Source organism: Gopherus flavomarginatus, chromosome 1 (assembly GCF_025201925.1).
Source record: "Gopherus flavomarginatus isolate rGopFla2 chromosome 1, rGopFla2.mat.asm, whole genome shotgun sequence".
Classification (NCBI taxonomy): domain Eukaryota; kingdom Metazoa; phylum Chordata; order Testudines; family Testudinidae; genus Gopherus; species Gopherus flavomarginatus.
In genome coordinates, this window is record NC_066617.1 from 9,406,040 (window position 1) to 9,433,387 (window position 27,348).

A 27,348-nucleotide genomic window follows, 5' to 3' on the forward strand; every position below is an offset into this window, starting at 1 on the left:
GCACTGATTTCTGTAAAGTTCCTGGGTGGAGGTCAGGCTGCTGGCTTTAACCTTAAGTGCTTTGAGATCCGAATATATGATTCTTTCTTCTTACCAGAGTGGAGATAGTCCCTTTAAACAAAAGGGAGCTACCAGAGGAGCATCCTTCTTACTGGAACTTGTTTCCCTCCTAACCGAGTTTACTTGTTGATGCTCAGGTGTTAGAGGTTCAAAGTTACAGGAAGATATATGTGGTGTGTGTGTCTCTCTTATGACATGACATAACTTTTTTTTTGGTGGGAGTGTGTTAATTGAAAATGTGGAATGAAGACAATTTAAAGAAAATGTGTACATTAACATTTGGAAGATGCTTAGATTGTTGAATAGAGAAATGAAGAAAATAAAAAAAAAAGTTTGCAAAATTTTGCTTGCTTCTGTAATTGGACATAATACTCTGTTCCTGCAACACATTTTTCACATTTACAGTTAATTTTTTTTCTTCTAATTGTAGTTAATGAAGAAGAACTAAAGAAAAGAATAACTGAAGAATTGGCATTGGAACAAGCCAGGAGAGAGACTGAAGCTCAAAAAAGGTTTGTTTGTAATCAGCTGTAACTATATTTTTCAAATGTATTTAATGCTTTTGATAGTGTTACAGTAACTGAGGAGGTATAGATCTGTTTAATGTAAATATTGAACTGCAGTGCCATCAGTAGAAACGCTTACCAGTCCTTTTGCTTATATTATATGTTTTGGTGTTAAGCATGTGTTAAAACAAAGTAACTGATATTCCATTGCTTTGACATCACAAGTCTGGCTTGCCTTGTTAGGCCAGTTTCTTCACTTTTTAAACTAAATCTCAGACTTCTCTGTAGTCCTAGAAAACACTTTGCTGCATGGAAATAACTCTAAGAAAAATGAAGAGATGTGTTATTTAGGTTTGGCCTACTCTTAAGTTAGGTTAACATAGCTATGTCTGTTCAGGGTGTGGAAAAAACACACTCCTGACCATCGTAGCTATGCTGACCTAACCCGCAGTATAGATGCAGCTAAGCCGATGGTAGCTATGTTGAGGGAAGCATTCTTCCATCAGTCAGGGAGGTGGTATTCCTACACTGAGGGAAAAACCCCTTCCGTTGGTGTAGGCTGCATCTGCGTTATGGGGTTATGCTTGCGTAGCTATGCTGATATAGCCTCTGGGCATTTCTATATTGCAGCTGTTACAGTGGCAGAGCAACGATAATGTAGCTGTGCCAATGTAGTGCATAGTGTAGACGCTTCCTATGTTGATGGAAGGGGTTTTTCCATCGACGCAGTTAATCCATGTCTCCTGCAGTAGTCAGGTCAATGGAAGAATTCTTCTATCAGCCGAGCCACATCTACACCAGGGGTTAGGTCAATCTAATTATGGAGCTCAGGGTGTGACTTGTTTCATTGCTCTGAGTGACATGGCTAGGTCTACCTAATTTTTTTAAAATGTAGACCAAGCCTCTGTAGTGTAGACACAGCCTTAGAACTCTTCTGTTTTGATCAAGAGTAAATTTTGTCATCAGGAAAAGTGTTAGTTTCTTGTCCAATGTTTCTGTGCTTTGTTATGGTGCTTCTGGAACTGCTTTAATACTTAGTGCTCGAATAGTGCTTTGAAGATGCAAAATGCTGTACTAACAGCTCAGTGGACAGAAGCTCCTTCATGATTTCTTTGTGTGTCCTTTTAATTTATTATCTATGTCTCACAAACGTTATTTACTATGAGTGGCTGTTTAATGGATCACAGGGAAAAGAGGTTATGAGGCCTTGGATCCTGAAATTGTTAGGACATATTTTAAATACTGTACAATAATCCATTAGCAATTATTTTAAAAATATTTGAAATACTAACCAGGTTTTGGAGAATGTCTGTTCTGTCATTAGTTACACGTACTCAGGTTAACTAATCCTTTCATGTTCTGGGTGCATCATATATATTTTTAAACATATGGAACAAAAATTATAAACCAGATACTGTCCTTTCCCTTTTGAGTGGGGATAAAGGCTCGTTATGGTAGATTTCTTAAATCATAATGTAATGAGTACTACTAAAATTGTCTGCATATATTTCAATTGTTTCCTGTAAAGCTCTACATTATTTAATTGGATTAGGTTAACGGAGTATATAATGGGATACCAGAATACAAATGCTCTAAAACATAATCAGTCCCCTTTGATTAAGCAGTAAAGCCAATCAATATGTTATGGTAAAATCTCTTCCCTTTGAAATATTACAGCTATTTTTAATTTAATTTAGAAATTTTGATTAATACTTCCATGAAGTATTCACTTATTGCAATTTGTAAACATTTTTACCATGTGGAAATTTTTATTTTGTGGTTCTGTTATTTTATGACTAGAGACTTTGATTGGTGGATATTTTCATTTGCTCTGCCTTGGTAGAAAGCAGACTGGCTTTGTCAGACCTTCTTTTCCACATCTGATTTAATATTTTGCAAAGATCACTGCTGACAGTCATGCCTGAATTTGACTAGGGAGAAAGAATTTTGTTGTCAATGTAAGAAAAATACTATAGGTGATGAGATCTCTCTTATCTTGTCTTAAAATAAGATGAGGTTTGAGGGGCCTATGATAAGAAAACTCAGCTGCCAGATCTTAGCAGTAGTCTTTGAATCTTTTACATACTATTCTTGAGTAGGAAAGAAGCATCAGGATTTTTTTTCCTTCTTTTTTTTCTTCTATGCAGTGTGCAAAAGTTGTTTTCAGCACAATGTTCATTAATTTTGTCAAAGTGGTCTTGCAGTCTTAAGAAGTGCAGATTTTTTTCAAACTGATCTTGATGTGAGGACTTGATCAGTTATTATGAGTTACATTCTAGTTGGTATTTGTGTTTTATGAATAGAATTACTCTGCCTAATATAGAACTATGGGGTTGCAAGTGTTCCACTCTAGATCTGGCTCTGCTGAACGCTACAGAAGCTGCTCTAAAGGTCCCTCTGTGAATGGGTTTATGTCGTTCAGGTTCCATATGCAACTAATGTTTAGCCCACGTAGTTTATTCTTGCTGGGAAGAGGATAGTAATCTATATAGGGAGCAAGGGTGCGAAGGATGTCTCAGCAGTAGGGTTGCCAAGTTTCTACTCACACAAAGCCAAATGCCCTTGCTCTGCCCTCTGCCCCACCCCTTCTCTGAGGCCCCAGCTCCACCCTCGCTCACTCAGTGCCCCCTCCCTCTGTCGCTCGCTGGCCCCACCCTTACTCACTCGCTCATGTTCTCTGGGTGAGGGCTCTGGCTAGGGGTGTGGGCTCTGGGATGGGGCCAGGGATGAGGGGTTTGGGGTGCAGGAGGGGGTTCCAGGCTTGGGGGTGGAGCTGAGGGGTTTGAAGTATGGGAGGGGGCTCTGGGCTGGGGCAAGGGGTTGAGGTGCGGGGGAGGGAGTGGGGGCTCCAGCTGGGGGAGCAGGCTTGGCAGGGAACCTTTTTTCTGTCACAGACCATTGACCCACAGAAAAAAATCAATCAGAGGCCACTTACCTGCTTCGGGGGGGTGCGTAGGCTAGGGGCTCCAGCCCTGGGGGTGGGGAGGGGTGGCGCAGAGGCTCAGGGCTTCCCCCTGCAGCGGGGTGAGCCTGAGCTTACATTTCCAGCTCTGGGGGGAAACGACCCCGGGCTGGATTAAATGAACCATGGGGACGGATCCAGCCGTAGGTGCCACACCCCTGCCCTAGGTGTAGGAGCTGGAGGGGGGGACAAACATACTGGCTGCTTCCCGGGGGCCGCGTGGCGCAGAGGTTAGCAGGGAGCCTGCCAGCCCTGCTGCACGGTGCCACCAACCAGACGGTCAACGGCCCAGTCAGCGGTGCTGGCCGGATCCCTTTTCAACTCTACTCAGCAATGTTCTGAGTCATGATCCATACTTTTTAGTAGAAGCGAAATGAGACCCCCCGTCTTCCTTCTCTGGAACTTCCCACACCAGTCTGCTAAGGCCCCTCTCCTGCCCACTGCTATCTATTTGCAGAGTCCATGTAATTCTTCATTATAATTGGGTTAGAGCTTGGAAGGAAAAAATTTACTTTTAAACACTAGTAGCCCAACATGTCCAGAACATATCATAGCAAACCCACTTACCATGTAATGCTTAAAATTGTTTGTAGCCTTCCAGATGGTTATAAACATTGGTGGGGAAAGAATACTTCTGATGCTATCCTTTTTTTAAAATTCAAACACAAAAGTATAGGTAAGATCTTGAGGCTTAGGTTAATCCTGTTTCCCTACATATGCATTAGCACCTGTTAGAAGACAAAATGCAACAAAAGTGTTGCTGAAATTTCATGGAGTGGTTTACGTTGTGCATATGTCAAGGCTCGTATATCTGGAGCTGTGTATTAGAAAGGAAGTTGATAGCCGTCCCTGAGTGACACAATGCTATGGGGGTATATTCCATGACTGTTCTAGGCCAATTTGCCAGGAACCTAATGGTGTACATGTGAGTAGTAAAAAATATACAGTTGTGATTAACTTCTCACCTGCTCCCTCAATCCATTTGTCAGACTCTTTGACAAGAGGAAAATGTCACCAGTTCTGACCCTTAGCCTTTGACATCTTTTTCACAGCTTTTATCTGGAAAAGCAAGTCAGCACATCTAATATCTTTTTTGATGAAATTTGTAGAGAGGTGCGTGCCTGTCAGAATGCTCATGCATCAAAAAATAGCTTTTAAATGTTTCACCCCAGCTCTTTGCATTAGTGCAGTTAAATGATACCACATTCTATTATAAAAACTTAGCTGTGCTTGGCTTTTTATTTCTTTTGTAAGCAATTTAATTTGAAAACATATTACTTTTTCATTGCTAGCTTTTCTTTATAAAAGCACTTAAGGGTGGACTGTATCAGAATGTACATCGAGTTTATGCTTTCGTGTTGCTAAATTAGGTTTATAGCTTTTTACACACAATGGCATGTGATACATAGCTGTGTTTTTATTCCTCTTTCAAAAAAAATCAGCTTTCTTCAACCTTATTCTCATAGTAAAAATGCTATTAAACATAAAGATGCTTTGAAGCATCTGAAAGGTGTGATTGTTTGAGCTGAGATATCTAATAAAAAAGGGAATGTGCTGATTATCTAAGTGCATCTGTTCACTGTATATGGCTACTTCCTGATCTCTTTATAGGATGACTTCTGCTATCTTCAGAGATCAAAGTGCAAAGGAAAGAAGTGACTTGATTATACAGTAGTACTAGTGGCTTCTGGATTCTGTTCTTCATTATAAAAATGCAAATTCTCAAATATTCTCCTCTAGTTTTGGTTATTGAGGGGTACTTTGCATTTGTTATTGGTAAATGTTATATCACTTTCAATTAAAAATAAAATTGAAGTTGGAGTGAATTATGTCCATGTTTAACTTTGCACATTGAGTTCAAATGGACTTCTCACATACGTGAGCATGTGTTTAAGGATTTGCAGGATTGGGCTTCTCATGACCTCAGGTTTCCTATGACCTGGCATTGGTTACCAGCTGCTGCCACCACCAAACTTCTCACTAGGAAATTTTACTTTGGAACCCCCCTCTTTCTGCAGGGATCCCTGATAGGGACAGTGGGTGTTCTTTGAAGGCTGCTGCAGAAATCCCTTTTCACCATACTTCCACTCGAGGAACAATTAGCAAAATTTGTAATTTATTATGTAAAATTAAAACTTAGGAATCCACTTCAGGACTAATCATCTGGAAGTGCCCTCTGTCCTTTTCAAGCCCCAGAAAAGCTGATATTGTACCCCATTTCAGGCTTATTTTTCATGAACCACAGAGTCCAAAGTACTCCTAATTTGGTCTCCCCCACCACCCTGTTGGCAGCCAGGACCCCTGTCATTTCTGATGGGCCAGTCTCTGGATTCTGGAGAGACGTATCTTGGCAACTTAAGCAAGCCCAGACCAGACTACGTCCTGCTGGTAAGTCTCCATGCTCAGTCCTCCAAAGGTCCTTCTCCAACTGCTGACTTTTGAATAAACATTTCCTAACATTTTCCACAGAGCTGAGCTCTGCATTTTTGTCAGTGCTTTCATAGACTACGTTGATTCCAAGACTTTGATTTAAAGAGTGTGTGTGTGTATTTGTAAAATACAGATCTGTGGCTTGATATCTTTTGCGTGTATGAGTTTGGGTGACTGGGTATGACGCTGCATCCCATCATAGAATGAGAGAATATCAAGGTTGGAAGGGACCTCAAGAGGTCATCTAGTCCAACCCCATGCTCAAAGCAGGACCAATCCCCAGATAGATTTTTGTCCCAGATCCCTAAATGACCTGCTCATCTGTTTCTCTGAGAACATGTCAAGTTAAATCCTGGGCAATATGTCACACAATTATCAGTCTTCAGATCAGCCCACGATTATCTCAAGAACACATGTAGTTATTAAACTAAAAGAATTAACACTATGAGGTGATTATTCTGGATCTATTGAACTCAGTGGGAGTTCTGCCACGGACTTCAGTGGACCCAGAATTTCATCCTATGTTTCCATTACCTCTACTTTTTTCACCAGATTATCCTTTGACTTTTCTTAACAATGTTGTAATGATGCATCTATACAAAGGTTATACTAGGAATGCAGCCACCCATGCTGACAAATTGGGTTAATGTGCTAGCTGTACATAGACTATTCCTCAGTACACCTTTTTAAATGAAGACAACGCTGAGAATGATCTGGGGAAAAAGCACATGTTAGCCATGTCTTGTTCAATCATAGAATCTTAAGATAGTGCAAAGTATGGCTTTAGAACAGGGGTCCCCAGTGTGAACAAGCAGCGCCGAAATGCCACCGAGAAGTGGCAACGTCAAGAAGCACTACCACCGAAATCCTGCCGATTTTCGGCGGGATTTCCGCGGTGATGCCTCTTGATGACCCTCCTTCACAGTAGCATTTCGGCGGTGCTGCCTCTTGATGTTGCTGCTTCACGGCGGCATTTCAGGGGCTGCTTGTCCGACAGCCACCTCACAGAAAAGGTTGGGGACCACTGCCTTAGAAACTCCAGTGTGGGACTGAGTTAGCATTAATTACAGGCACTTGTTTTAAATAGCTGCATTATTTGTTTCTACTGTTTGTTTTTCCACATTTGAAATGCTTTTCGTGTACTTTTTATATTATTGTAAGAACAGTGATACTGTGACTGTAGTTCAACTTCAGCAGAGTTTGTACTTACTGTCTTTGAAATATTATGCAGGCACATCTACTGAGCTACACAGACTTGGTTACAGTCATAGGAATTTACAGGTGTTGAATTTGTCACAGCAGAGCCCCTGTATTTTTCATTAAATGTTACAGAAGCATATTGAGAAAAGGACAAAGATAGAAAACAATAAAGCAGAGCGTTCACATAGTCTCTTCACCATTTTGTATCAGTAGCTACATTCCTGCAATATTAGAAACAAATTAGACTTGATATACTGAAAACTAAGAATAAAAATTAGTGTAAAGAGCTGTACAACTCTTTAAAAAAACAAATTAGGCATCTGTTAGAGTCTTTGGATGTTACTTGGCATTGAGTGCATGAAACTTCTCAAACAATGAAAAACTATAGGTGTCTGCCCAGAGTAGCTTACAGCCTAAAATATACATAATTCTGTAAAAGATGACCAAAAAGAGTCGAGTAAGAGGTTTCACAACAGTAAAAATCAGGAAATGTTTGTTTACACACAGTTTTTTCCCCAAGTTGGTTAAAATGTCTGGATAGTATCTGGTACAGAAGCAGGTGTGGGGGTGATGTTAGTGATTTAATTCTTTGTCAAGATACAAAATTGTACAGAATATGTGAATACAATTTTCAGTGCTTGTGATTGTCAGGGCAATCCTCAAGGGGCAGGAGGATGATAGATAGACTTTGCATTTCTAACTTGGCTTGTGTCACTATTCTGATGTTCAGTGGTTAGCTATATCTATATGTTCATATCGGTAATGATGGTAGTTTGAACTTGCTGTAGATGTGCCAGTAAAAGATTTTAATGTAATTGGAAATATTTGTCTTGATGGCACAGAGATGGCGTGCATCGTGCCAGATGGTGCCATGGCTCATGAACTTCAGAGATGAATCTGCTTCTGGTCAGCAAGATGCACTTGCTCCATTGAGTTCTGCTGAGAAATCTGCACAACTCAGTGGAGCGGCATGCATGCCTTTGAGAGAGAGTGACAGCATTAAACTAGCACTAGAGATCACAAAGTAACAAAATTTATATCCACAACAGAGAGAAATGATATTAAGCTAGATGGGTTTGTTGCCAAGAAACAAACGTATGTATTATGAAATCTCAGGTTTTCCAGCCCTCCGGTGTTATCCTACTTTCATAGTTTTCTGGCTTATGCTATTACTCAGACTTGCCATCTACTGCCAGTAGGTGGTACTTAGAACTATCCTTGTTAACAGTGGTGGGTGACTGACTACATAATAACTGTTATAGTTGCTCAGATTGTGCCTTTCATCTGGGTATGTTGGAGCATATGCAAATATTTAACATGCTTCACAGATCCCTTGAGCGGTAGAAGAGTAAGCATTCTGAACTTTAGAGATGGGAAAATTGAGGCACAGAGGAGTTAACTGACTTGCCCCAGGGCATACAGAATGTTAGTGTCAGAGCTGGGAATAGAACCCTAGAATCTGACTGACAGGTCCCTGGCCTAAATACTGTTGCAAACTCCTCTTCTCCCCCAAGTTGGTGAACATGAAAGGAGGTGTAGGTTTAATATGCAAACTGGATAGCAATTCACATATGGTAGATATCTTGACATTCTGCCCCTGGAAGTAGAATTATTTGTTCATCAGTGTGCTTGGTGCTGTATAAGACACAGATCCATTTGCCTCCAAGAGTTTGCAGTCTAAAAGGCAGGTGCAGAAAAAAGTGTATAAAAGGAATTCAAAAGGGCAGAGAGATTAAGTTAAAAATGTTATTATGTTATTGATGAACTTGTAGCTGAGGTTTGCTTGTTGTCAGTCTTAATAGAGTGTTGGATTTATTTCACGGAAACAAGGAGGATGAGTGAAAGGAGAGACTCACTGTAAAAGACAAACCGTAATTATTGCTTACAAGTATTTGTAATTTCTTTGCCTGTCAAAGAACCTTATTGATCTTGGGAAATAGTTCAGTTTAACTAAATTTTATTTGTGCGTTTGTTTGATTATTTCTGTTCTATGTGTATGTATGTCCATGTATTTCATGTGTGATTTGGCAAAACATTCATGACGAATGTTAACACTGTATCCCAAGACACTTTTCTCTCATTCAGATTCCTACTGAAAGAGCACTGCTTCTGCTGTGCCTGTAAGAAGTGTTTGTTTTTATAATGAAAAAAATAAATTGCTAACACATCCATCCTCTCTGGATTTCTCAGTGACTCTTGGTTTCACTTGTAAGGGACTCTTTTTTGTTTACTGTACATTGTTAATTATTTTCTCTATTTATGCTGTAGCTTTCTCCCTTGTCCCAAAACAAAACCAATACTAATTGTATGAAGCTAGGATTTTACTAAAAAACTAATGCTTTGTCTGTCTGCTTCCTTGAGTTGGTGAATGGGGAAATGGAGGAAACAATGTATCCATGAAATAGTAGTCACTATGTAAATAGTTCCATGAGGACTTGTATTGATCTGAATTTTGGTATCTTGTTGGCTGGGACTGTGGGCTATCTTAGTGCATGGATCAGCCTTCTGCTAGCAGCTGTGTATACTAATCCTAGCCATAGTGATCAGAGGGAGGATCATGGACCGTGTTCTCAGCTGATGTAAATTTACATAGCGCCAGTGAAGTCAACAATATTGACTGTTGTGAGAACTGGCTAGTAGATCTTGTTCCTCCCAATCACTTGAGAGGAACAGAAGAGCATCCATACTTGGTCAGATAAATGGTCCATGTAACTCAGTATCCTGTCTTCTGGCAGTGACCAACACCAGATGCGTCAAAGGGACTGAACAGAACAGAGCAATCCTCAAGTGATCCATCCCTTGTAATCCATGCCTAGTCAGAGGCTTATGAACACCCAGAGTATGGGGTTGCATCCCTGACCATCTTGACTAATAGCCATTGATGGGTTTATCTTCCATTAACTTATCTAATTCTTTTTTTAAAAATCCGTTTATAGTTTTGGCCTTCACAACATCCGCTGGCAGAGTTTCACAAGTGTGGGATTCTCTTTGAAATCTTCTGCCATGAAGACCAATGCAAAGAATTCATTTAGCTTCTCTGCAATAGCCTTATTTTCATTGAGTGGCCCTGCTGGTTGATGTTTGGCAGGCTTCCTGCTTCTGATGTACTTAACATTCTTTTTGCTGTTATTTTTTCTGTCTTTTGCTAGTTGTTCACATTCTTTTTTGGCCTGCCTACTTATACTTTTTATGCTCCGTTCTGTTTTCCTCACTAGAATTTGACTTCCCATTTTTAAAGGTTGCCTTTAATCTCCTCCTTTACTCTGTTTAGCCATGGTGGCATCTTTTTGTTGCTCTTACTATTTTTTTTTTCATTTAGGGTGTGCATTTAATTTGAGCCTCTCTTATTGTGCTTTTTTAAATAAAGTTTCTATGCAGCTTGCAGACATTTCACTCTTGTGACTGTTCCTTTTAATTTCTGTTTTACTAGCTTCCTCATACTTGGACAGTCCCCCTTTCTGAAGTTAAATGCAGCTATGGTGGGCTTCTTTGGTATTCCCCCCCCGGATGTTAAGTTTATTTATATTATGGTTGCTATTACCTAGAAGTCCAACTATATTCACTTCTTGGACCAGATCCTGTGCTTCACTTAGGACTAAATCAAGAGTTGCCTCTCACTTTGTGAGTTCCAGGACTAGCTTCTTCAAGAAGTAGTCATTAACTGTGCATGGAAACTTTACCTCGGTATCCCGTCCTGAGGTGACATGTACCCCTGTCTCTGTGGGGATAGTTGAAATCCTGCATTATTATTGAGTTTATTTTTGTAGCTCTAATCTCCCTGAGCATTTCACAATCACCATCATCCTCCTGGTCAGGTGACCCATAGTATATTCCTACTGCTATATGCTTATTATTCAAACATGGAATTTCTATCCATTGAGATTCTGTGGTACAGTTTGATTCTTTTAGGATTATTATTATATTTGACTCCATGTTTTCTTCAACATATAGGACCACCACCCGCATGACCTACTCTGTCATTCCTATATGTTCCTTTATATTTTGTATCCTAGGAGAGATGGGATTTTTTTATGCAAAAAGGACAAATTGAGAGGAGGAGGATTCTACAAATCCTAATGCCAGCTCAGGACTTGTACTCCCTAATCGGTAAAACGTAACAACTTTTGTAACTTTTTATTTCCTCGTCAGCAATGATGTTTATGTGCATTTACGTGGATAGCTCTGTAAAAGCTTCAGATGATGTGTACTTAGTTTGATGATGTGTAACTGTCTTGGAGGGATGCTGGCAATGACCTTTTTCTGCATGCCTGATTCTCCCTGCCCCCCCCTTTCATGGGGCTTATAAAGTAATGACAGAAAGCACAGAGAAAAGGTGTGTACAACTAAAGCCTATTTTATTGAGTCGTCTTCTTTTTTTTCTTTTTTTTTTAAATAATAAAGGAGGCCCTTTAAAGCAAGTTAATCAGTCAAAAGACACTGTCACATACTTGGGAGCTTGAAAATTAGAGCTGAACTAGATTTGCTGTAATCAAGTTTTTATTGTCCTGGGCGTTAAAAATATCTCCCACAAGTCAAACACTCAGTTGTTGAGACATAAAAAATCACTGTCTTTAAATCTTTTCCTCCCTCCAAAAACACGAAACATGTAAGAAATATTCTCCTGTGTTGTTCAATGGCTCAGCAGTAGTTACTTACCAACTCTGTTCTGAGACTTGCTGGGCACTCTATTCCAAGATCTGAAATTGTTGATTTTTATACGCAAACAAGGAAACATGAAGTGTTAATTATATGGAAAGCTGTTGCTTAATATTTCGTATTATAAAAATTCAGCAATATGCAGAAATTAACTTAAATTGGTTTTTAAACCCCTTTGTAGAAACTCATTCTTCTTCGAGTGGTTGTTCATGTCCATTCAAAGTAGGTGTGCACGCGCCGCGTGCATGCCAGCTGGAAGATTTTCCCCTAGCAGCATCCGTAGGGTCGGCTCAGGCGCCCCCTGGAGTGGCGCCACCATGGCACCCTATAAAGGGGGCCTGCCGACCCTCCACCCCCTCAGTTCCTTCTTACCGCTGGTGACGGTAAACTGGAACTTCCCTTACGTAGCAATCTGGCAGTGTCCTATCTGTTTATTTCGTGTATTCAGTTTATATTATAGTTAGATAGATCTTTGTATATAGTTTTCGTAGTTGGGGGGGTTCCCCCCCCGACAGTCTTTGTCGCCCGCTGGGGCATGCCTGGGTCTCCTGGGTTCAAACTCTGCGAGGACTGCTGGAAATTCATGCCCAAGAGTGACCCGCACTCTGTGTGCTTGAGGTGCCTCGGAGAGAGCCACCAAAAGGACCGGTGCTCTATCTGTAGAGCCTTCCGCTTGCGAACTCTTAAGGACAGGGCTCAAAGACTTAGAGTCCTCCTGATGGAGTCGGCGCTGCGATCACCCTCGAACCCAAAGCCGGCCAAGGCGGGCCCCAGCATGTCGTCCTCGGTACGGAGTGTCCCTGCACCAGCATCAGGACTTAGGGCCTAGCCCAGGTCGTCCAAGACCCGGCACTGGGTGGAGTCGGGTCATAGGAAGTCGGCCCCAGTGAGGCACCGCTCACCTTCACCGGTGCCCATCAAGAGAAAGAAGCCGGTAAGGGATTGGTCTCCCCACCAGGACCCGAGGCCGACTCCGCCTGTGGGGCTAAGCGGACAGGCTGGGCTACAGCCCTCGGGGGTTCTGTTGACTCCCGCACCGCAGAGAGGGCGGTCGAGTCCAGACCAGCCTAATTCTCCGGGTCTCAGCGGAGACATATGCCCCCCATCGACGCTGGAGGCGTTCGAGGCAGCCTCAGACCTGATGGGGCTCTCGCCACCAGCCTCACCGCATCGTAGGGAGTTGCCTACTGTGGTCCGCCCACCAGTACAAACTAGAGGCAAGCCGGTCATGCTATCGCCTCCTTCCCTGCACTGAGCTGCGAAGGCAGCACCAGGCCAGGGGAGAGGCTCCCCGTCGCCTTGGCACTGCTCACCTTCAGCACTGGGCGCTGCTCCCCCCAGGTCTTCAGACTCAGAGACCTCAGACTCAGAGGCGGACTCCTATCACTCCTGCAGGTCACGGAGCAGGAGATCGGTGTCGGGGGCGAGCCACCAACGTTACCCGCAGTGGCAGCAACAATGGCAGCCGCCCTCACAGTGGCTGTTTTGGACTCCCTGGGCCTACCATCAGTTGGTAGGCCAGGCGTTTGGCCCTCGGTCATGGTTGGCTTCGGTGTCCTCGACGTCAGTGGCCCTGGTGCAGCTGCCTCCCCCACCGGCACCGTCGCCGGGCAGGGGTGTGCCATTGTCAAGTTCAGCACCCCCTAACCGGTCAGCGGCATCAGCAGCGGCTTTAGTTTGGGCTCCGCCGGCACCGCATGACACACCAAGTCGCTCACTGGCGACCCCGGTACCGGCTGCGGTGCCGCATTTGGACTCTGAACTGGCAACGCAACCTCAATACCGTGTGCCGCAAGACCCCGAGGGGCCACATGCACTGGAGGAAGGGCCGCTCCATGTAATCTCTTCGTCGTCCTCCCCGGACGAGGTGGTCTCGGGCATGGCTGTGGCTCCGGCCCTAGAGGACACTCGAATTCTCCAACAATTGCTTCGGCGAGCAGCTCAAAGCCTCGCAATCCAAGCGGAGGAGATCGAGGTGGACGTGGACCCTGTAGTGGACATCCTGGCCCCCTCAGAGCCATCCAGGGTGGCCGTCCCACTGATAAAGACGATAGCAGATACGTCCCTCACCCTATGGCAAACGCCAACCTCATTGGCCCCTACTTCCAAGAGGATGGAGCGGCGCTACTTCATCCCCTCTAAAGAGCACGAACACCTGTACACCCACCTTCCCCCTGACTCCCTGGTCTTAGACGTGGCTAACCAGCGGGAGCATCAAGGGTTTCAGAGGTCAACACCAAAGAGCAGGGACGCAAAAAGACTTGAGCTCTTTGGAGGAAGGTGTACTCTACGGGGGGATTCCAACTCCGCATTGCCAATCAACAGGCAATAGAAAGCCTATATGGCCACAACACGTGTTCGGCCATGTCGAAATTTGCGGAGCTCCTTCCTCAGGACTCGAGATCAGAGTTTTCGGCCCTACTGGAGGAGGGCAAACTGATCACTCGAGCCTCCCTCCAGGCTGCCCTAGATGTGGCGGACTCAGCCTCGCGCACCCTGGCCGTGGGCCTGGTCATGCGGCGAGGAGCCTCGCTCCAGGTCTTGGGCCTGGCCTATGAGGTCCAGCAGACGATTCAAGACCTCCTCTTCGAAGGGCAGATGCTCTTTTCAGAGAAAACGGACAAACGTCTCCATAGTTTAAAGGACTTGAGGGCCACGCTTCGCTCGCTGGGCTTGCATACCCCCGCGACCCAGTGCAGACAATTTAGGCCGCAGGCGGCCCCTCGCCCATACCAGCCACAGGCTCACCAGGGGCTGGGCGTAGGCGGGGTAGAAATGGCAGGAGGTAACATCAGCGTCACCCCTCCGGCCAGGCATCTGGCCAATAGAGACCACCATCTGGGCCTAGACCCCCCTATTTGATGGTACGGTCGAGGTCGACCTACCAATCGAGACTCTGGATCCTTCCACCCCTACCTTTTGGGTCACCTCTGTCCCACTTCTACCGTGCCTGGTCCCGAATTACGTCGGACAAATGGGTGCTCCGCACGGTAGAGAGGGGATATTCTATCCAGTTTTCCTCCCTCCTGCCCCACCAACCCCCCTCCCCGTCCCTCTTCAGGTACCCTTCTCACGAGCAACTTCTGGTTCAAGAAGTGAAGTCCCTCACGGAGGCAGGGGCGATGGAGGAAGTCCTGCGGGAGCTCAGGGGCAAAGGCTTCTACTCCCGGTATTTCTTCGTACTGAAGGCAAAAGGGGCCTGAGACCCATCCTCGACTTGCGGCGGCTGAACAAGTTTGTGAGAAAACTCAAGTTCCGCATGGTCTCCCTGTCCTCGATCATCCCCTCCCTGGATCCAGGAGATTGATATGTCTCCCTCGACTTAAAGGATACCTATTTCCACATTGCCATAATTCCACAGCACCGTTGGTACCTCAGGTTCATTGTGGCTGGCATCCATCTGCAGTTCACGGTGGCTCCCGTTAGGCCTGTCAGCTGCTCCCAGGGTCTTCACGAAGTGCATGGTGTTCATGGCGGCCTTCCTGCGCAGGCTTGGCATCCAGGTATTTCCCTACCTGGACAACTGGCTCATAAAGGGCTGCTCCAAGGAGCAGGTAGAGACCCAGGTGCTGTTTATCAGGTGGACCTTTCTCGATCTGGGCCTCCTCTTGAACGAAGCCAAATCCACCCTGTCTCCAATGCAATGCATAGAGTTCACAGGAGCGGTTCTGGACTCCACGCACTCCAAAGCATATCTGCCAGAGTCCAGGTTCTGTGCAATTTCTGAGCTCATCCTCGAACTGCACCACGCCCCGGTTACCACGGTGTGAGTTTGCTTCCGGCTGTTGGGCCACATGGCGGCATGCACCTATGTGGTGGTCCACACCAGACTCCGACTTCGCCTGTTGCAGTCCTGGTTGGCGACAGTTTATCACCCGGTCAGGGACCCCCTGGACTCAGTGGTGTCCGTTCCCCGCTTGGTGCTGAGCTCGCTTCAGTGGTGGCTCAACCCGTGTGAAGTCTGCATGGGTGTTCCCTTTGCTGCCCCGCAGCCCTCCCTCTCTCTGGTGACAGACACCTCGGATCGAGGTTGGGGAGCGCACCTGGGATGCCTCAGGACACAGGGCTTGTGGTCGCTGGAGGACCTCGAGTTGCATATCAATGTCAGGGAGCTGAGAGCAGTCCACCTGGCGTGTTTGATCTTTCGGTCTCACCTGGCTGGCAGGTGTGTTTCAGTCCTTTCAGACAACACGGCGGCAGTCTTTTATATCAACAAACAGAGGGGTGCACACTCCTCCCCTCTGCAGGGAAGCCCTTGCGCTGTGGGATTTCTGCATCCACAATGCCACTCACCTGACGGCGTTCTATCTTCCGGGGGAGCAGAACGGTTTGGCGGACATCTTCAGCTGCTCGTTCCAGGGTCACGAGTGATCCCTCCGATGGGACGTGGTGCGCTCAATTTTCCAGCTCTGGGGCTTTCCCCGATTAGACCTGTTTTCCTCAAGGGAAAACAGGAAATGCTGACAGTTTTGCTCCCTTCAGGGCTGCAGTCGGGGGTCTCTGTTGGGCACCTTCCTTCAGCCATGGGAGGACAGCCTGCTCTATGCCTTTCCTCTGATTCCCCTGCTACGCAGTGTGCTTTTAAAGATTCGCAGGGATCACGCCAAGGTAATCCTGTTAGCTCCGGCGTGGCTGCGCCAGCATTGGTACACATCACTCCTGCACATGTCCATTCAGGCGCCCCTGACGCTGCCCCTACTCCCGGACCTGATCACGCAGGACTGGGGCTCCCTCCGCCATCCGAACCTCGAGTCCCTTCACCTGACAGCCTGGATGCTCCATGGCAGAACCCGGTGGAGTTGCAGTGTTCCCAGCAGGTCAGGCAGATGCTGATGGGTAGCAGGAAACCGTCAACTAGGGCCACCTACCTGGTTAAATGGAAGCGCTTCTCCATCTGGTTGGGTCAGCGGGGATCAGGACCCGCTGGGGGTTCCAATTCCCGCTGTCCTTGACTATTTGCTTCACCTAAGACAACTGGGCCTCTCCCTTTCCTCCATTCGCGTACACTTGGTGGCCATATCTGCCTTTCATCCGGGAGAGGGGGGTACCTCAGTGTTTGCGAACCCACTGGTTGGGCTTTTCCTCAAGGTTATGGACAGGCTTTTCCCGCATGTGCGTCAGCCGACCCCTGCTTGGGACCTGAATCTGGTCCTCTCAGGGCCTCCCTTTGAGCCTCTGGCCTCGTACTCCTGCTGTACCTGTCATACAAGACCGCCTTCCTGGTGGCCATCACCTCAGCGCGATGGGTGTCGGAGCTTCGAGCGTTAACATCTGAGCCCCCGTACAGTCTTCTACAAGGACAAAGTCTAACTTAGACCTCATCCTGCTTTCCTACCCAAGGTCGTTTCACAGTTCCACATGGGCCAAAGTATCTTTCACCCGGTGTTTTACCCAAAACCACACGCCTCCAGCGAAGAGCGGAGTCTACACTCCCTGGATTTCCGCAGGGCCTTGGCTTTTTACATAGAACATACCAAGCCGTTCAGGCGCTCAACCCAGCTCTTTGTCACAGTGGCAGAGAGGATGAAGGGGCTCCCAGTCTCCTCTCAGCGAATCTCTTCATGGATCGTGACCTGCATCCGGGAATGCTACCGTATAGCGAAGACCCTTGTCCCTCCAGTCACGGCCCACTCCACTAGGGCGCAAGCCTCCGCAGCAGCATTCCTGGCACAGGTTCCTACTCAGGAGATTTGTAGAGCAGCCACGTGGTCCTCCATCCACATGTTCTCATCTCACTATGCCATCATACACCAGACTAGAGATGATGCAGCCTTCGGTCGCACAATACTCTGGTCAGGGGTGGTCTCCGACCATATCTCCTAAGGTTAGGCTTGTGAATCACCTATTTTGAATGGACGTGAGCAACCACTTGAAGAAGAAAAAACAGTTACCCACCTTTTAGTAACTGTTGTTCTTCGAGATGTGTTGTTCATGTCCATTCCAACACCCACCCTCCTGTCCTTCTGTCGGAGTTCCGGCAAGAAGGAACTGAGGGGGTGGAGGGTCGATGGGCCCCTTTTGTAGGGCGCCGTGGTGACGCCACTCCAGGGGGCGCCTGAGCCGACCCTACGGACGCTGCTAGGGGAAAATCTTCCGTCGGGCATGCACGCGGTGCGTGCATGCCTACTTTGAATGGACATGAACAACACATCTTGAAGAACAACAGTTACTAAAAGGTGGGTAACCGTTTTTTCCTGTTCGAGTTGCTTATTTCTCTTCAATTTAACTCTTTTCTTAATTGACTTAACTTAAGCCAAAATAGGTGGTCTCAAAGCCTCTTGCACAGGCTTAATAAAGTCAGTTTTAAATTGCAACTTTAGTAAAACCAATTCAACTCCTTTTATGTATACAAGCCTCTAGTTTGTTTTGTAGTGTCATTCAGTCCTTCCCTGCTCAACCACATACCAAAGTTGCTTGAGTCTGCTGGGACTGCCAGTGGGGTTGCTAATTGTGACTTTTTTTGATTGATAAGATCTGTTGGTTTTATCATAGGTCACCAAACAACTGTCAGGTGGTAATAACTTTCAGTAACTACTAACCTCTGCCGCGTTTGAACCATCTAGTCTTATAAACTTTGTTATATGAGGTTCACCTGACAAATGTTTTTAGTGAATATAGTCAATTTCTCTTCAAACATTCCTTGTTAATGAATTGCTAAAGTTTGTTTTTTATGCGACATTTTATATGTCCTTAGTTGGATGACTTATAGGGTTGCCAGGTGTCCAATTTTTTGACGGGAATGCCCGGTCAAAAAGGGACCTTGGTGGCTCTGGTTGGCACTGCCGACTGGGCCATTAAAAGTCGGTTGACAGCACAGTAGGGGCCCAGGGCTAAGGCATGCTTCCTATCTGCCCGGCTCTGCATGGCTCCCGGAAGTGATTGCCGGGTCCCCGCGTCTCCTAGGCGCATGGGTGGCCAGGGAGGCTCCGCGCGCTGCCTGCGCCCTGAGTGCTGGCTCTCACTGGCTGGGAACTGTGACCAATGGGAGCTGCGAGCGGAGGGGGTCACCTGCAGGCACGAGGACAGCACATGGAGCCTCCCTCACTGCCCATGTACTTAGGGGCTGCAGGGACACAACGACCGCTTCCTGGGAGCCACGGTAAGTTCCCACCGGGACCCCGCATTCACTCCCGCATTCTAACCTCCTGCCACAATCTGGAGTCCCCTCCCGCACCAAAACTCCCTCCCAGAGCCTGCACCCTACAACACCCCTCACACCCCAACCCCGTGCACCCCAAACCCCTCATCCCACCCCCAGAGCCCACACCCCCAGCTGGAGCTGCATCCCCTCCTGCACTCTGAGCCCCTTGGCCCCAGCCTGGAGTCCCCTCCTGCATCCCAAACTCCACATTCCTGGCCCCAACCCAGAGCCCTCATCCCCAGCTGGAGTCCTCACCCCATACACACAAACCCCCATCCTAGAGCCCTCTCCTGCACCCGGAACCCCATATTTCTGTCCCCTTCTGGACCCTGCACCCCCAGCCCAGAGCTCGTACCCTCCCCATCCCCCTCATCCCTGGCCTCATCCCAGAGCCTGCACCCCGCAAGCTGGAGCCTTCCCACACCCCAACCCCCCCGTCCCAGCCCAGTGAAAGTGAGTGAAGGTGGGGGAGACCGACTGACGGAGGGGGTGGAGGAGAGATGGAGCGAGCAGGGGGAAGGGCCTCAGCGAAGGGGCGAGGCAGGGGTGTTCGGTTTTGTGTGATTAGAAAGTTGGCAACCCTAATCAGAAAGTTGGCAACGACCATAACAGGGTTAAAAAAAGAACTAGATAAATTCATGAAGGAAAGGTCCATCAATGGCCAGGATGGGCAAGAATGTATCCCTAGCCCCTGTTTGCCAGAAGCTGGGAATGAGGGACAGGGGATGAATCACTTGATGATTACCTGTTCTGTTCATTCCATCTGGGGCACCTGGCATTGGCCGCTGTAGGAAGACAGGATACTGGGCTAGATGGACCTTTGTTCTGACCCAGTAAGGCTATTCTTACGTTCTTAATAGCTTACTGCAGCCTCTGTCTGACATATTTCTAAACTTCCTCATCCATTTAAGGAAAATCCTTGAAAACTCTAAACTGAATTTGAAAAAATGTACACAGTAGTTACCTGAAGGTGGATCTCAGTGGTACATGATCAGAATGGAACCATTAGTTTCTTATTCTTTTGTTGTGGTCAGGTTTGGGGTGAGGGGGGGTGGTATGGGGTGGAGTGTCAGTATATATTTGCAATACATTTTGCCGGTTAGTTGATACTCTGCCGTGTTTGAGTGCTCTCTGCCCCCCACCTTGGTTTGTCAGATCTCAGCAGTATGTCACATATATGACAAAATTCTTGCAGTAGGCAGCTTTTTGCAGAGGAGAACAACAAATTCACCAATCAAGGTTCAAAGTGAAAGAAAAATGAAAAACAATATTGGAGAAGAACCCTTTGGGAAGCTGCCCAAAAATGTTGTATTAAGATCAATACTGAGGCTTGACCTTTTGTGGTACTGTATATTTTAAAGCGTTCTATTGACTTCTCTGTTAATAGCAGCAAGCTTCTAGTTTAATGGCGTAGATCTGGAAAATAAAAAGGAAAAATAAAATTCTTTATTGATGCTAGTCATTTTAAGTTTGACCAACGTATTTTAATTTATAAATCATACATACATTCTCTCTGATTCGGTGCACATGGGTAGTACGTTAGGGATTATATGCATTGTGAACTAGACTTAATTTATTTTTGAAGTAAACTCTCCTTTTGCTGTGACGTGTAACTAACTCTGATATATTACCTTTCAAATTAGAAGAGTTGCGTCTTCCCACATACGGGGGACAAAAATCTGGTTTAATCAGAAAAATGTTTGTAGTTTAATACGCTGAGGCTGAGAGTTCTTGATGATGTCTTGATGTGTTGTGTAAGCAGACAGCGGCAATATATTTACAGTACTGCTGGCTATATGATGGAGGATTGACAGCCCTCACATCTTACAGTGGAGCATGTCGAAGAGTACAAAGTTAATTTTGGGAGTCTTGGAGCAAGGATTTAATAACTTTTGGAATGAATGACCTTTGTCTTAAAAAGCAGTTGGGGACATTATCTAACTGGTAACTATATTTAGGAATATAGGAATTGTCATATTGGATTGTACTAGTAGTCCAGTGTCCTCTGTCTGATGGTCTAGTATCAAGTGCTTCAGAGAGATTCAAAAAACCCTGTAAAGTGCAATTTTGGAATAACCTGCTAGTAGGGAAAGTTTTTTCCTAATCCCAGGCAACCCTGAAGAACAAGTATTTACATTTTTTTTTAATCCTATGCAGTGTAACTACTATAGTTAAAAACATAACTGTTACAAGAACATTATTAAGATTGCAAAGTAAAGCACTCAAAATTTAGGAAATGGCACAGGTAAGGTAGCCTGTGCAATCTTAATTCTGCCCCTTTATATGTATGTCTTGATATAATACGTGATTGTATAAATATTATATCTGCGGGTCTTGTTGAACTTAGTTGCTATTTAATACATACAGTACCAAAAAAACCCACCCCCTGTTCATTTCAGAGGATATTTGTAGTGACAGATGAGCTTGGGAAAGTACACCTAAAAAATTGGATAGCAGCTGGCAAGACAAGTGAATGTGACTTTTGACAGGCCATGATACCATTGAGTAGGAAGGGTATAATCCACACCCTGCAATACTCCTTGTATTTCCATGTTCAGAGGTATAGTGGGATATGAAATTGAACAAAAAAGAATGTAGAATGGAAATACTCTGATTTCCAAACAGATTTTGTGGCACATAGAATCAAATTCCCAGGGGAGGTGGTGGAAGGCCATTGGCTGTATATTAAAACAAAATGTTAAAATGGGCAATACTCTAATACTGTCAACATCATTCCAGTATTGACCCGATTTACAAGATCAATTTACTTTTCTCTGTTCATAACATCGGTAATAAGCAAAAACAATCACAATCTGTTGTGCACATTAAAGTTCAGTATAGCAACTTCAATTCCATAATATTATGTAAGTCTCAGGATGTTTCCAATTCCTGTTTCTTGTGACGCTGAGAAGTGTTGGAAATATCAAACTCATAGAAGCCTGTTTTATTTTCCTTTATTGCGTTTTGTAACGAAAAGTATTTGGCATTCTCCAACAATGTCTTATTGGAATGATTGTCCATTAATACTATTATACCCAGTCCTAAATACATACAGAGATGCATCTCACAGACTGGAAGTGGGAACTACAGAGGACACTGCTATATAATTCACTATTACCTTTATAAATTCCAATTTTCAGGGGCTAATTTTTCATTTCACTTTGAAAACTCAGCATCTGAACTGACAATTCGTATATGAAGCTTCATCTTGATAAGTTTATTTTCCTTTGAGAGATCAGAAAATGATTTGGAGCCTGTGAGCTATGTTTTAAAGAGAGAGCATCACAGAAATACTACTACTTCATGGTTATGGATTAAAAAGGGCAGGGGAGAGGAACAGTCCTCCTTCCTTACCCCCAATTTGCATTTTAAAACAAATCTTTGCTTTCAAACTGCTGAGCACTTTCATTTTGAAAAGTAGCATATGAGTAGGCATAGCAGAGAAACGCTAATTAATTTTTCATGCTAACGCCCCATTCATTTTAATGGACAATTAATATTGTTGCCACAATATCGGGTGATTGTCTTTGCAGATTCTATGAGGAGGTGGTGTTAAATTGGGAAGCAATTTCATTGCAAGTTATACAAAGATAGGGAAATAATCTCAAAACTAAACACATACATAAACTATCTAAAACAGCTTTACTGTTCTGAGTTAGACCCTTCATGCTGGTGGCATAAAGTCATAAATTAAACTGGTTAAACTCTCCTGTAGTTTTTGCTATGCTGTTTCATGTGAGCACGATTTCGGTTTACATCTCTTAGAAACAAGGCATCCTGTTGTACCATAATTGCCTAAAAAAGAAAAACTCTGTAAAGAATAGGTAGTAGTCAAATTGTCAGGAGCCTGTGTTCGGATTGCAGTATGAATTAGCAAGCACAATCGGTGACATTTTTATTGATAATTTTGAGAGCTGCAGATGGTTTTCAAAGCCAATAATCCATCTAATTTGTTCTCTTTGGGTCAAAGCCGTTTTGTTTTTTGTATTTGTACTGCCTAGCTTAGTGTTTTATACAGCTGCCCATCACCAAACTATCTCAGTGGATATTTGTACATTGTGTAGCATAATGCAGATACTAGTGGAAACAAATGATGATTAAGTCAACAAGGCTTTCTATGGGTTTTCAGCAACTATTGACAATCCAAAAAAGGAATTTTTAAAAAAAACTGTATAATTTTCATTACATTTATATAATATTGAAAACTGGTGCTCTGATAACACGTCCTATTTCTTGCTCCTTAAAGCAGGGAAAATAAATAAGTCAAGGCGGCAGCAGATGCACAATGGTGTTTCAGGTGATGGAAGATGTTGGGAGTTACATAGACTGAAGTCAAGTAGGGAGAATTACAATAATTTAATTTGACCCTCTGTGTAACAGGCCATGGAACTTTTCCCAAGAATAACTGCATCAAGTCCCATAACTTATGGTTGAACTGGATCATATCCACACATACACAAATTTATGTTTATACTTTAACAGTGTAAAATGTAATGGATAAATATAGTGATGACAGGATTTCCCTGTTGATCTAAATCCCCTTTACTTGGCTGGAGGGTGTAGAAGAGATGCTCCTCTGCTGTGAGTTTGGTATCTGTAGGAGTGGAGGTCCACATGAGTGGAGCTCCACTGCTAAGGCTCTCAGAAGAGAAGCTACTGTGGGATAAAGTTCTGCAAGACATGGCAATGTTAGTTTCACTCTTGTGAAGATTCTAGACATAAAAAAGTGTTATAGTCTAAAAATATTCCTTGCCGTCTATAGACAAATAATCCCCTATCCGCAGGACTCTATGGCATAAATTGAAGCCTTTATGAAAAATGATGGTTATTTTCAAATTATGTAACTTAAAGTTGCCCGGGTCTTAGATTCAGGTGTAATTGTCCCCTAAATCAGTTTTCAAGTCTCCAAAATTCAGCCGCTTCTGTGGTAGGCTACCAAAATGTATCACTTAAAAACATTTTAAACTTGTGAACTAATAATTCATTTTTCCTTGACTTTACAAATAAATTCCTTGTTCCTGAGAGGTAAAATTGCAAGTTTTGGGATGATGATCTTATGAAAAATGGAACCTTGCCTTAAATGCAAATAAGGAACTTCAAGTGCAGAGTTAGTATAGTGCCTCCAGAATATGTGCGTGTGCGCGCATGTATCTGATGTTACAATTTAACTTTTTGAGAAAAATCTACTTTCTTTGTAAAACATTCCAAGGGCTTGGAGCACTGCTTTTTGTTTTCTGAACTTTTTCCAGAAGTGATAAGGATACAAGGCGTATGGAAATGGAAATGTATGTAATACGTTTAAGGCTCTACCAAATTCATGGTCCATTTTGGTAAATTTCATGGTCATGGGATTTAAAAAATCTTAAATTACATCTGAAAATCACGGTGTTGTAACTGTGGGGGTGCCAACCCAAAAGGGAATCATGTGGGGATCAAAGGCTATTGTAGAGAGATCATGATATAGCCACTTTTACTTCTGTGCTGCTGCTGGTGGCGACACTGCCTTCAGAGACGGACGGCAGGAGAGTGGCAGCTGCTGGCTGAGTGCCCAGCTCTGAATGCAGTGCTGCTGCCAGCAGCAGCGTAGAAGTTAGGGTGGTGTGGTGTGGTATTGCCACCCTTACTTCTGTGCCACCGCCGGAGGTGGGTCTGACCCAGCTCTGGGGTGCCCCCAATCCTGCCCCTTCCCCAGTGCTTGGGGGTTAAAGAGGCCTTGGGCTGTCTGTGTGTGTGTGTGTGTGTGTGTGTGGTGACCAAAGCATGCCCCTGACTGCAGTGTCCTGGGCAGTCGCTCACCCATAAGTCTGGCCCTACGCCCCCCCCAAAAGTGACAACCCCACCCCGAAACATGCTACCTTTACTTCTTTGCTGATGGTGGCGGTGGTGCTGCTTTCAGTGTGGCAATACTGCAAAACCCCCTCAACCTAACCAGATTTCATGGTCCATGATGCGTTTTTCACGTCCGTGAATTTGATAGGGCACTAAGTACGCTGTATATGTATAATGACAGGTGAATAGACATCTTTTAGTGTAAATGTTGAAAGCATTGCATTGACAGAAATTCTAGCCATGCAAATCACAATGACTTCAGTGAGAGTCACATGGCTGAAATGACCCACAAGCCTTTGAAATATATTCCATAGAGTTACTGAAGCTGTGCTTAATATAGTCACTACTCTGAAGAAGTTTAATGGAATGTACAATCAAAAGATGCAGGCTATTTTAAAGGGACATTGTCAGTTGGATTTTTTTAAATGGACTTGATTATTAATATTTTTTTTTAGTAAAACATCTTTTAAATAGTTTTGTCCTTTTTTTAATTATGCCTATTTAAAGAAAAATGTATAAAAGTTTTCTGTTGTGTTTATAAAAAAAATTCATCAAGGGAGTAAGGGACTAACTACTCAACAGGGAGAAGAGTGAAGCTGACTGTCAAATGAACAAAGAAAACTGGAAGAAAAAAAGATTTTTTTGCACACTTTGTCACATAACAAGTATTACTTGTAACTATAGTAGGTACAAAAATTTCAGGCGAATGTGATTTTCAAGTTGTATCACTTAAAAATGCAGTGAAGGCTGACATTTTCTGTGAATACTTGTATACTTTCTAATACTAGGTTTAGAAATGAAATCAGGCAGAGATTTTTGAAGAAAGCAATTACTGTTAGCATTGTCAGCAGAAAAGCAGCAAAAATAGACTGGTGTTTTTACCCATAGCATACAGCACCTTGCGTGAATCCAATAATTTACATAGAAGTACAGTTAGAGAGCTTTCTGATTTTTTTAAAAAAAGGCATGAACATGGTAAGAAATCATTTTAAAGTAATAGAATGAACTTGAAGTGAATTCATTGTTGGGTTCTAGTATAGTCTTCCACATGCCATGTAAGTGCATTGTCACATTGTATCTGATTTTCAGTAAGCAATCATCCTTCCAATTCCTTTCAGATTGATTTAATTGTAAATCCTGAGATGCTGTGTCTCTTCCCTCACCCTGCATACTTTTTGTCTGTGCAGACAGGAGAACTTAGATAATTTAAGTTTTAATGAAGGGCACTGGATAAACTTTTCAGTCAGATGAATAATGATCAGTTACTAGAAATTCAGTTTTAGAAACATTAATTTCACACTTCTCAGACCCCAGTTTAAGTTTAGGTTAAAGGTTTTCTTGGAGTCTGTAGCCTCTTTTCTGGTCCTTGACAGCTGCAGTGATTTCCAACCAGATCTTTCAGCAGCACGTCCAGCCTGCACTCAGACTTATTAAATATTAAACTCGGTATTCAGGAACATTATTCACTCATTAATATTGCATCTTGGTCTAAACTGCATTGTTCAAAACATTTTAGGATGTTATGCAAGTCTGTCAAAATACATTAACAAACTTGCTCATGTCAAACTAAGCCAAAAATGACAGTTTGCCCAGTAAAGATGTTCCACTAGTGTTTTTGTAGAATGTAAGCAGTCTGAATTGAGGAAATACCACAGAAACCTGCTGGTAAAATACAGTGAAAGATGAAGAAAGCTGGATGGAATGAATATTCATTTTCAACAAAACACCTTCCACACATTATAACAAAATGCAAAGGTGTCCTGTAATATCCCTAAATATTCTTTGTTACAAGGAGATTGTGCTGTGGAATCATTCCCCTACCCTGGGGAATACTTTCAGATTCCTAGCATCAACTTGCGTCTTCGGTTTTCTGCTCTCCACAGAGGGAGGAAGACAATGGCTTTCCTGCCAGTGGCCTATAAACCAGGAAATATGTAAACTTTGGTAGATAATGTGATGAAAAGGGATAGAGTTCAAATTTTTGATATATTGGCAAGGGTTTATTCTGGATCACTGTGAACTCATCAACTTGCTCGCTCCCTTTTCGTAACAGTCTACTGCAGTCTTGATGTTGTACAATTTCCCTCAAAAGTGACTTAAAAGAAAATGTTTAAGCTGTCACTTGATGTAATAACTGCTTCAAAATCTGCAAAAATCTCCCCCATTTGTTTTTAATATTACATTATGTTTCCAATTATGAATGTTGAGTTCTAAATTAGATTATAATAAAGAATTTCAATGTGACTATAATAAAGGGTTTCAATGTGGTAATTGTGGCTGTTGGGGGTACAAACTCTTGATATTATAGTAATCTTTGAACCTTTTAGTAATTTTGCTGCTATCCCTGGATTGTATTTTTTTAGAGTAGTGAATAGTACTAATCTTCAGCACCTACGACTGTAATTTCAGGAGTGTCAGAAATGGCTATTCTGAGATAAATGGTGAAGGTAGTAGAGTGAATCCTTTCTGACTAAGTTAAATTATTCATTTTGTTAGTTTAGCTAACATGGTTCATGCTGTGCAGGATTTCAGTGCTATGTCATAGTCTAATATTGTATAATTAA

At 43.8% G+C, this 27,348-nt stretch overlaps 1 protein-coding gene across 3 annotated transcripts in view; it reads left to right on the top strand.

Annotated features, from left to right (window-relative positions):
• CHCHD3 (coiled-coil-helix-coiled-coil-helix domain containing 3) overlaps positions 1-27,348 on the top strand; it is a 281,390-nt gene that overhangs the window by 49,633 nt on the left and 204,409 nt on the right. For all 3 annotated transcript variants that reach the window (XM_050937020.1, XM_050937018.1, XM_050937019.1), the window contains exon 3: positions 491-572. In XM_050937020.1, coding sequence (XP_050792977.1) covers positions 491-572 — 82 coding nt within the window. The remainder of the gene's footprint in view (positions 1-490; positions 573-27,348) is intronic.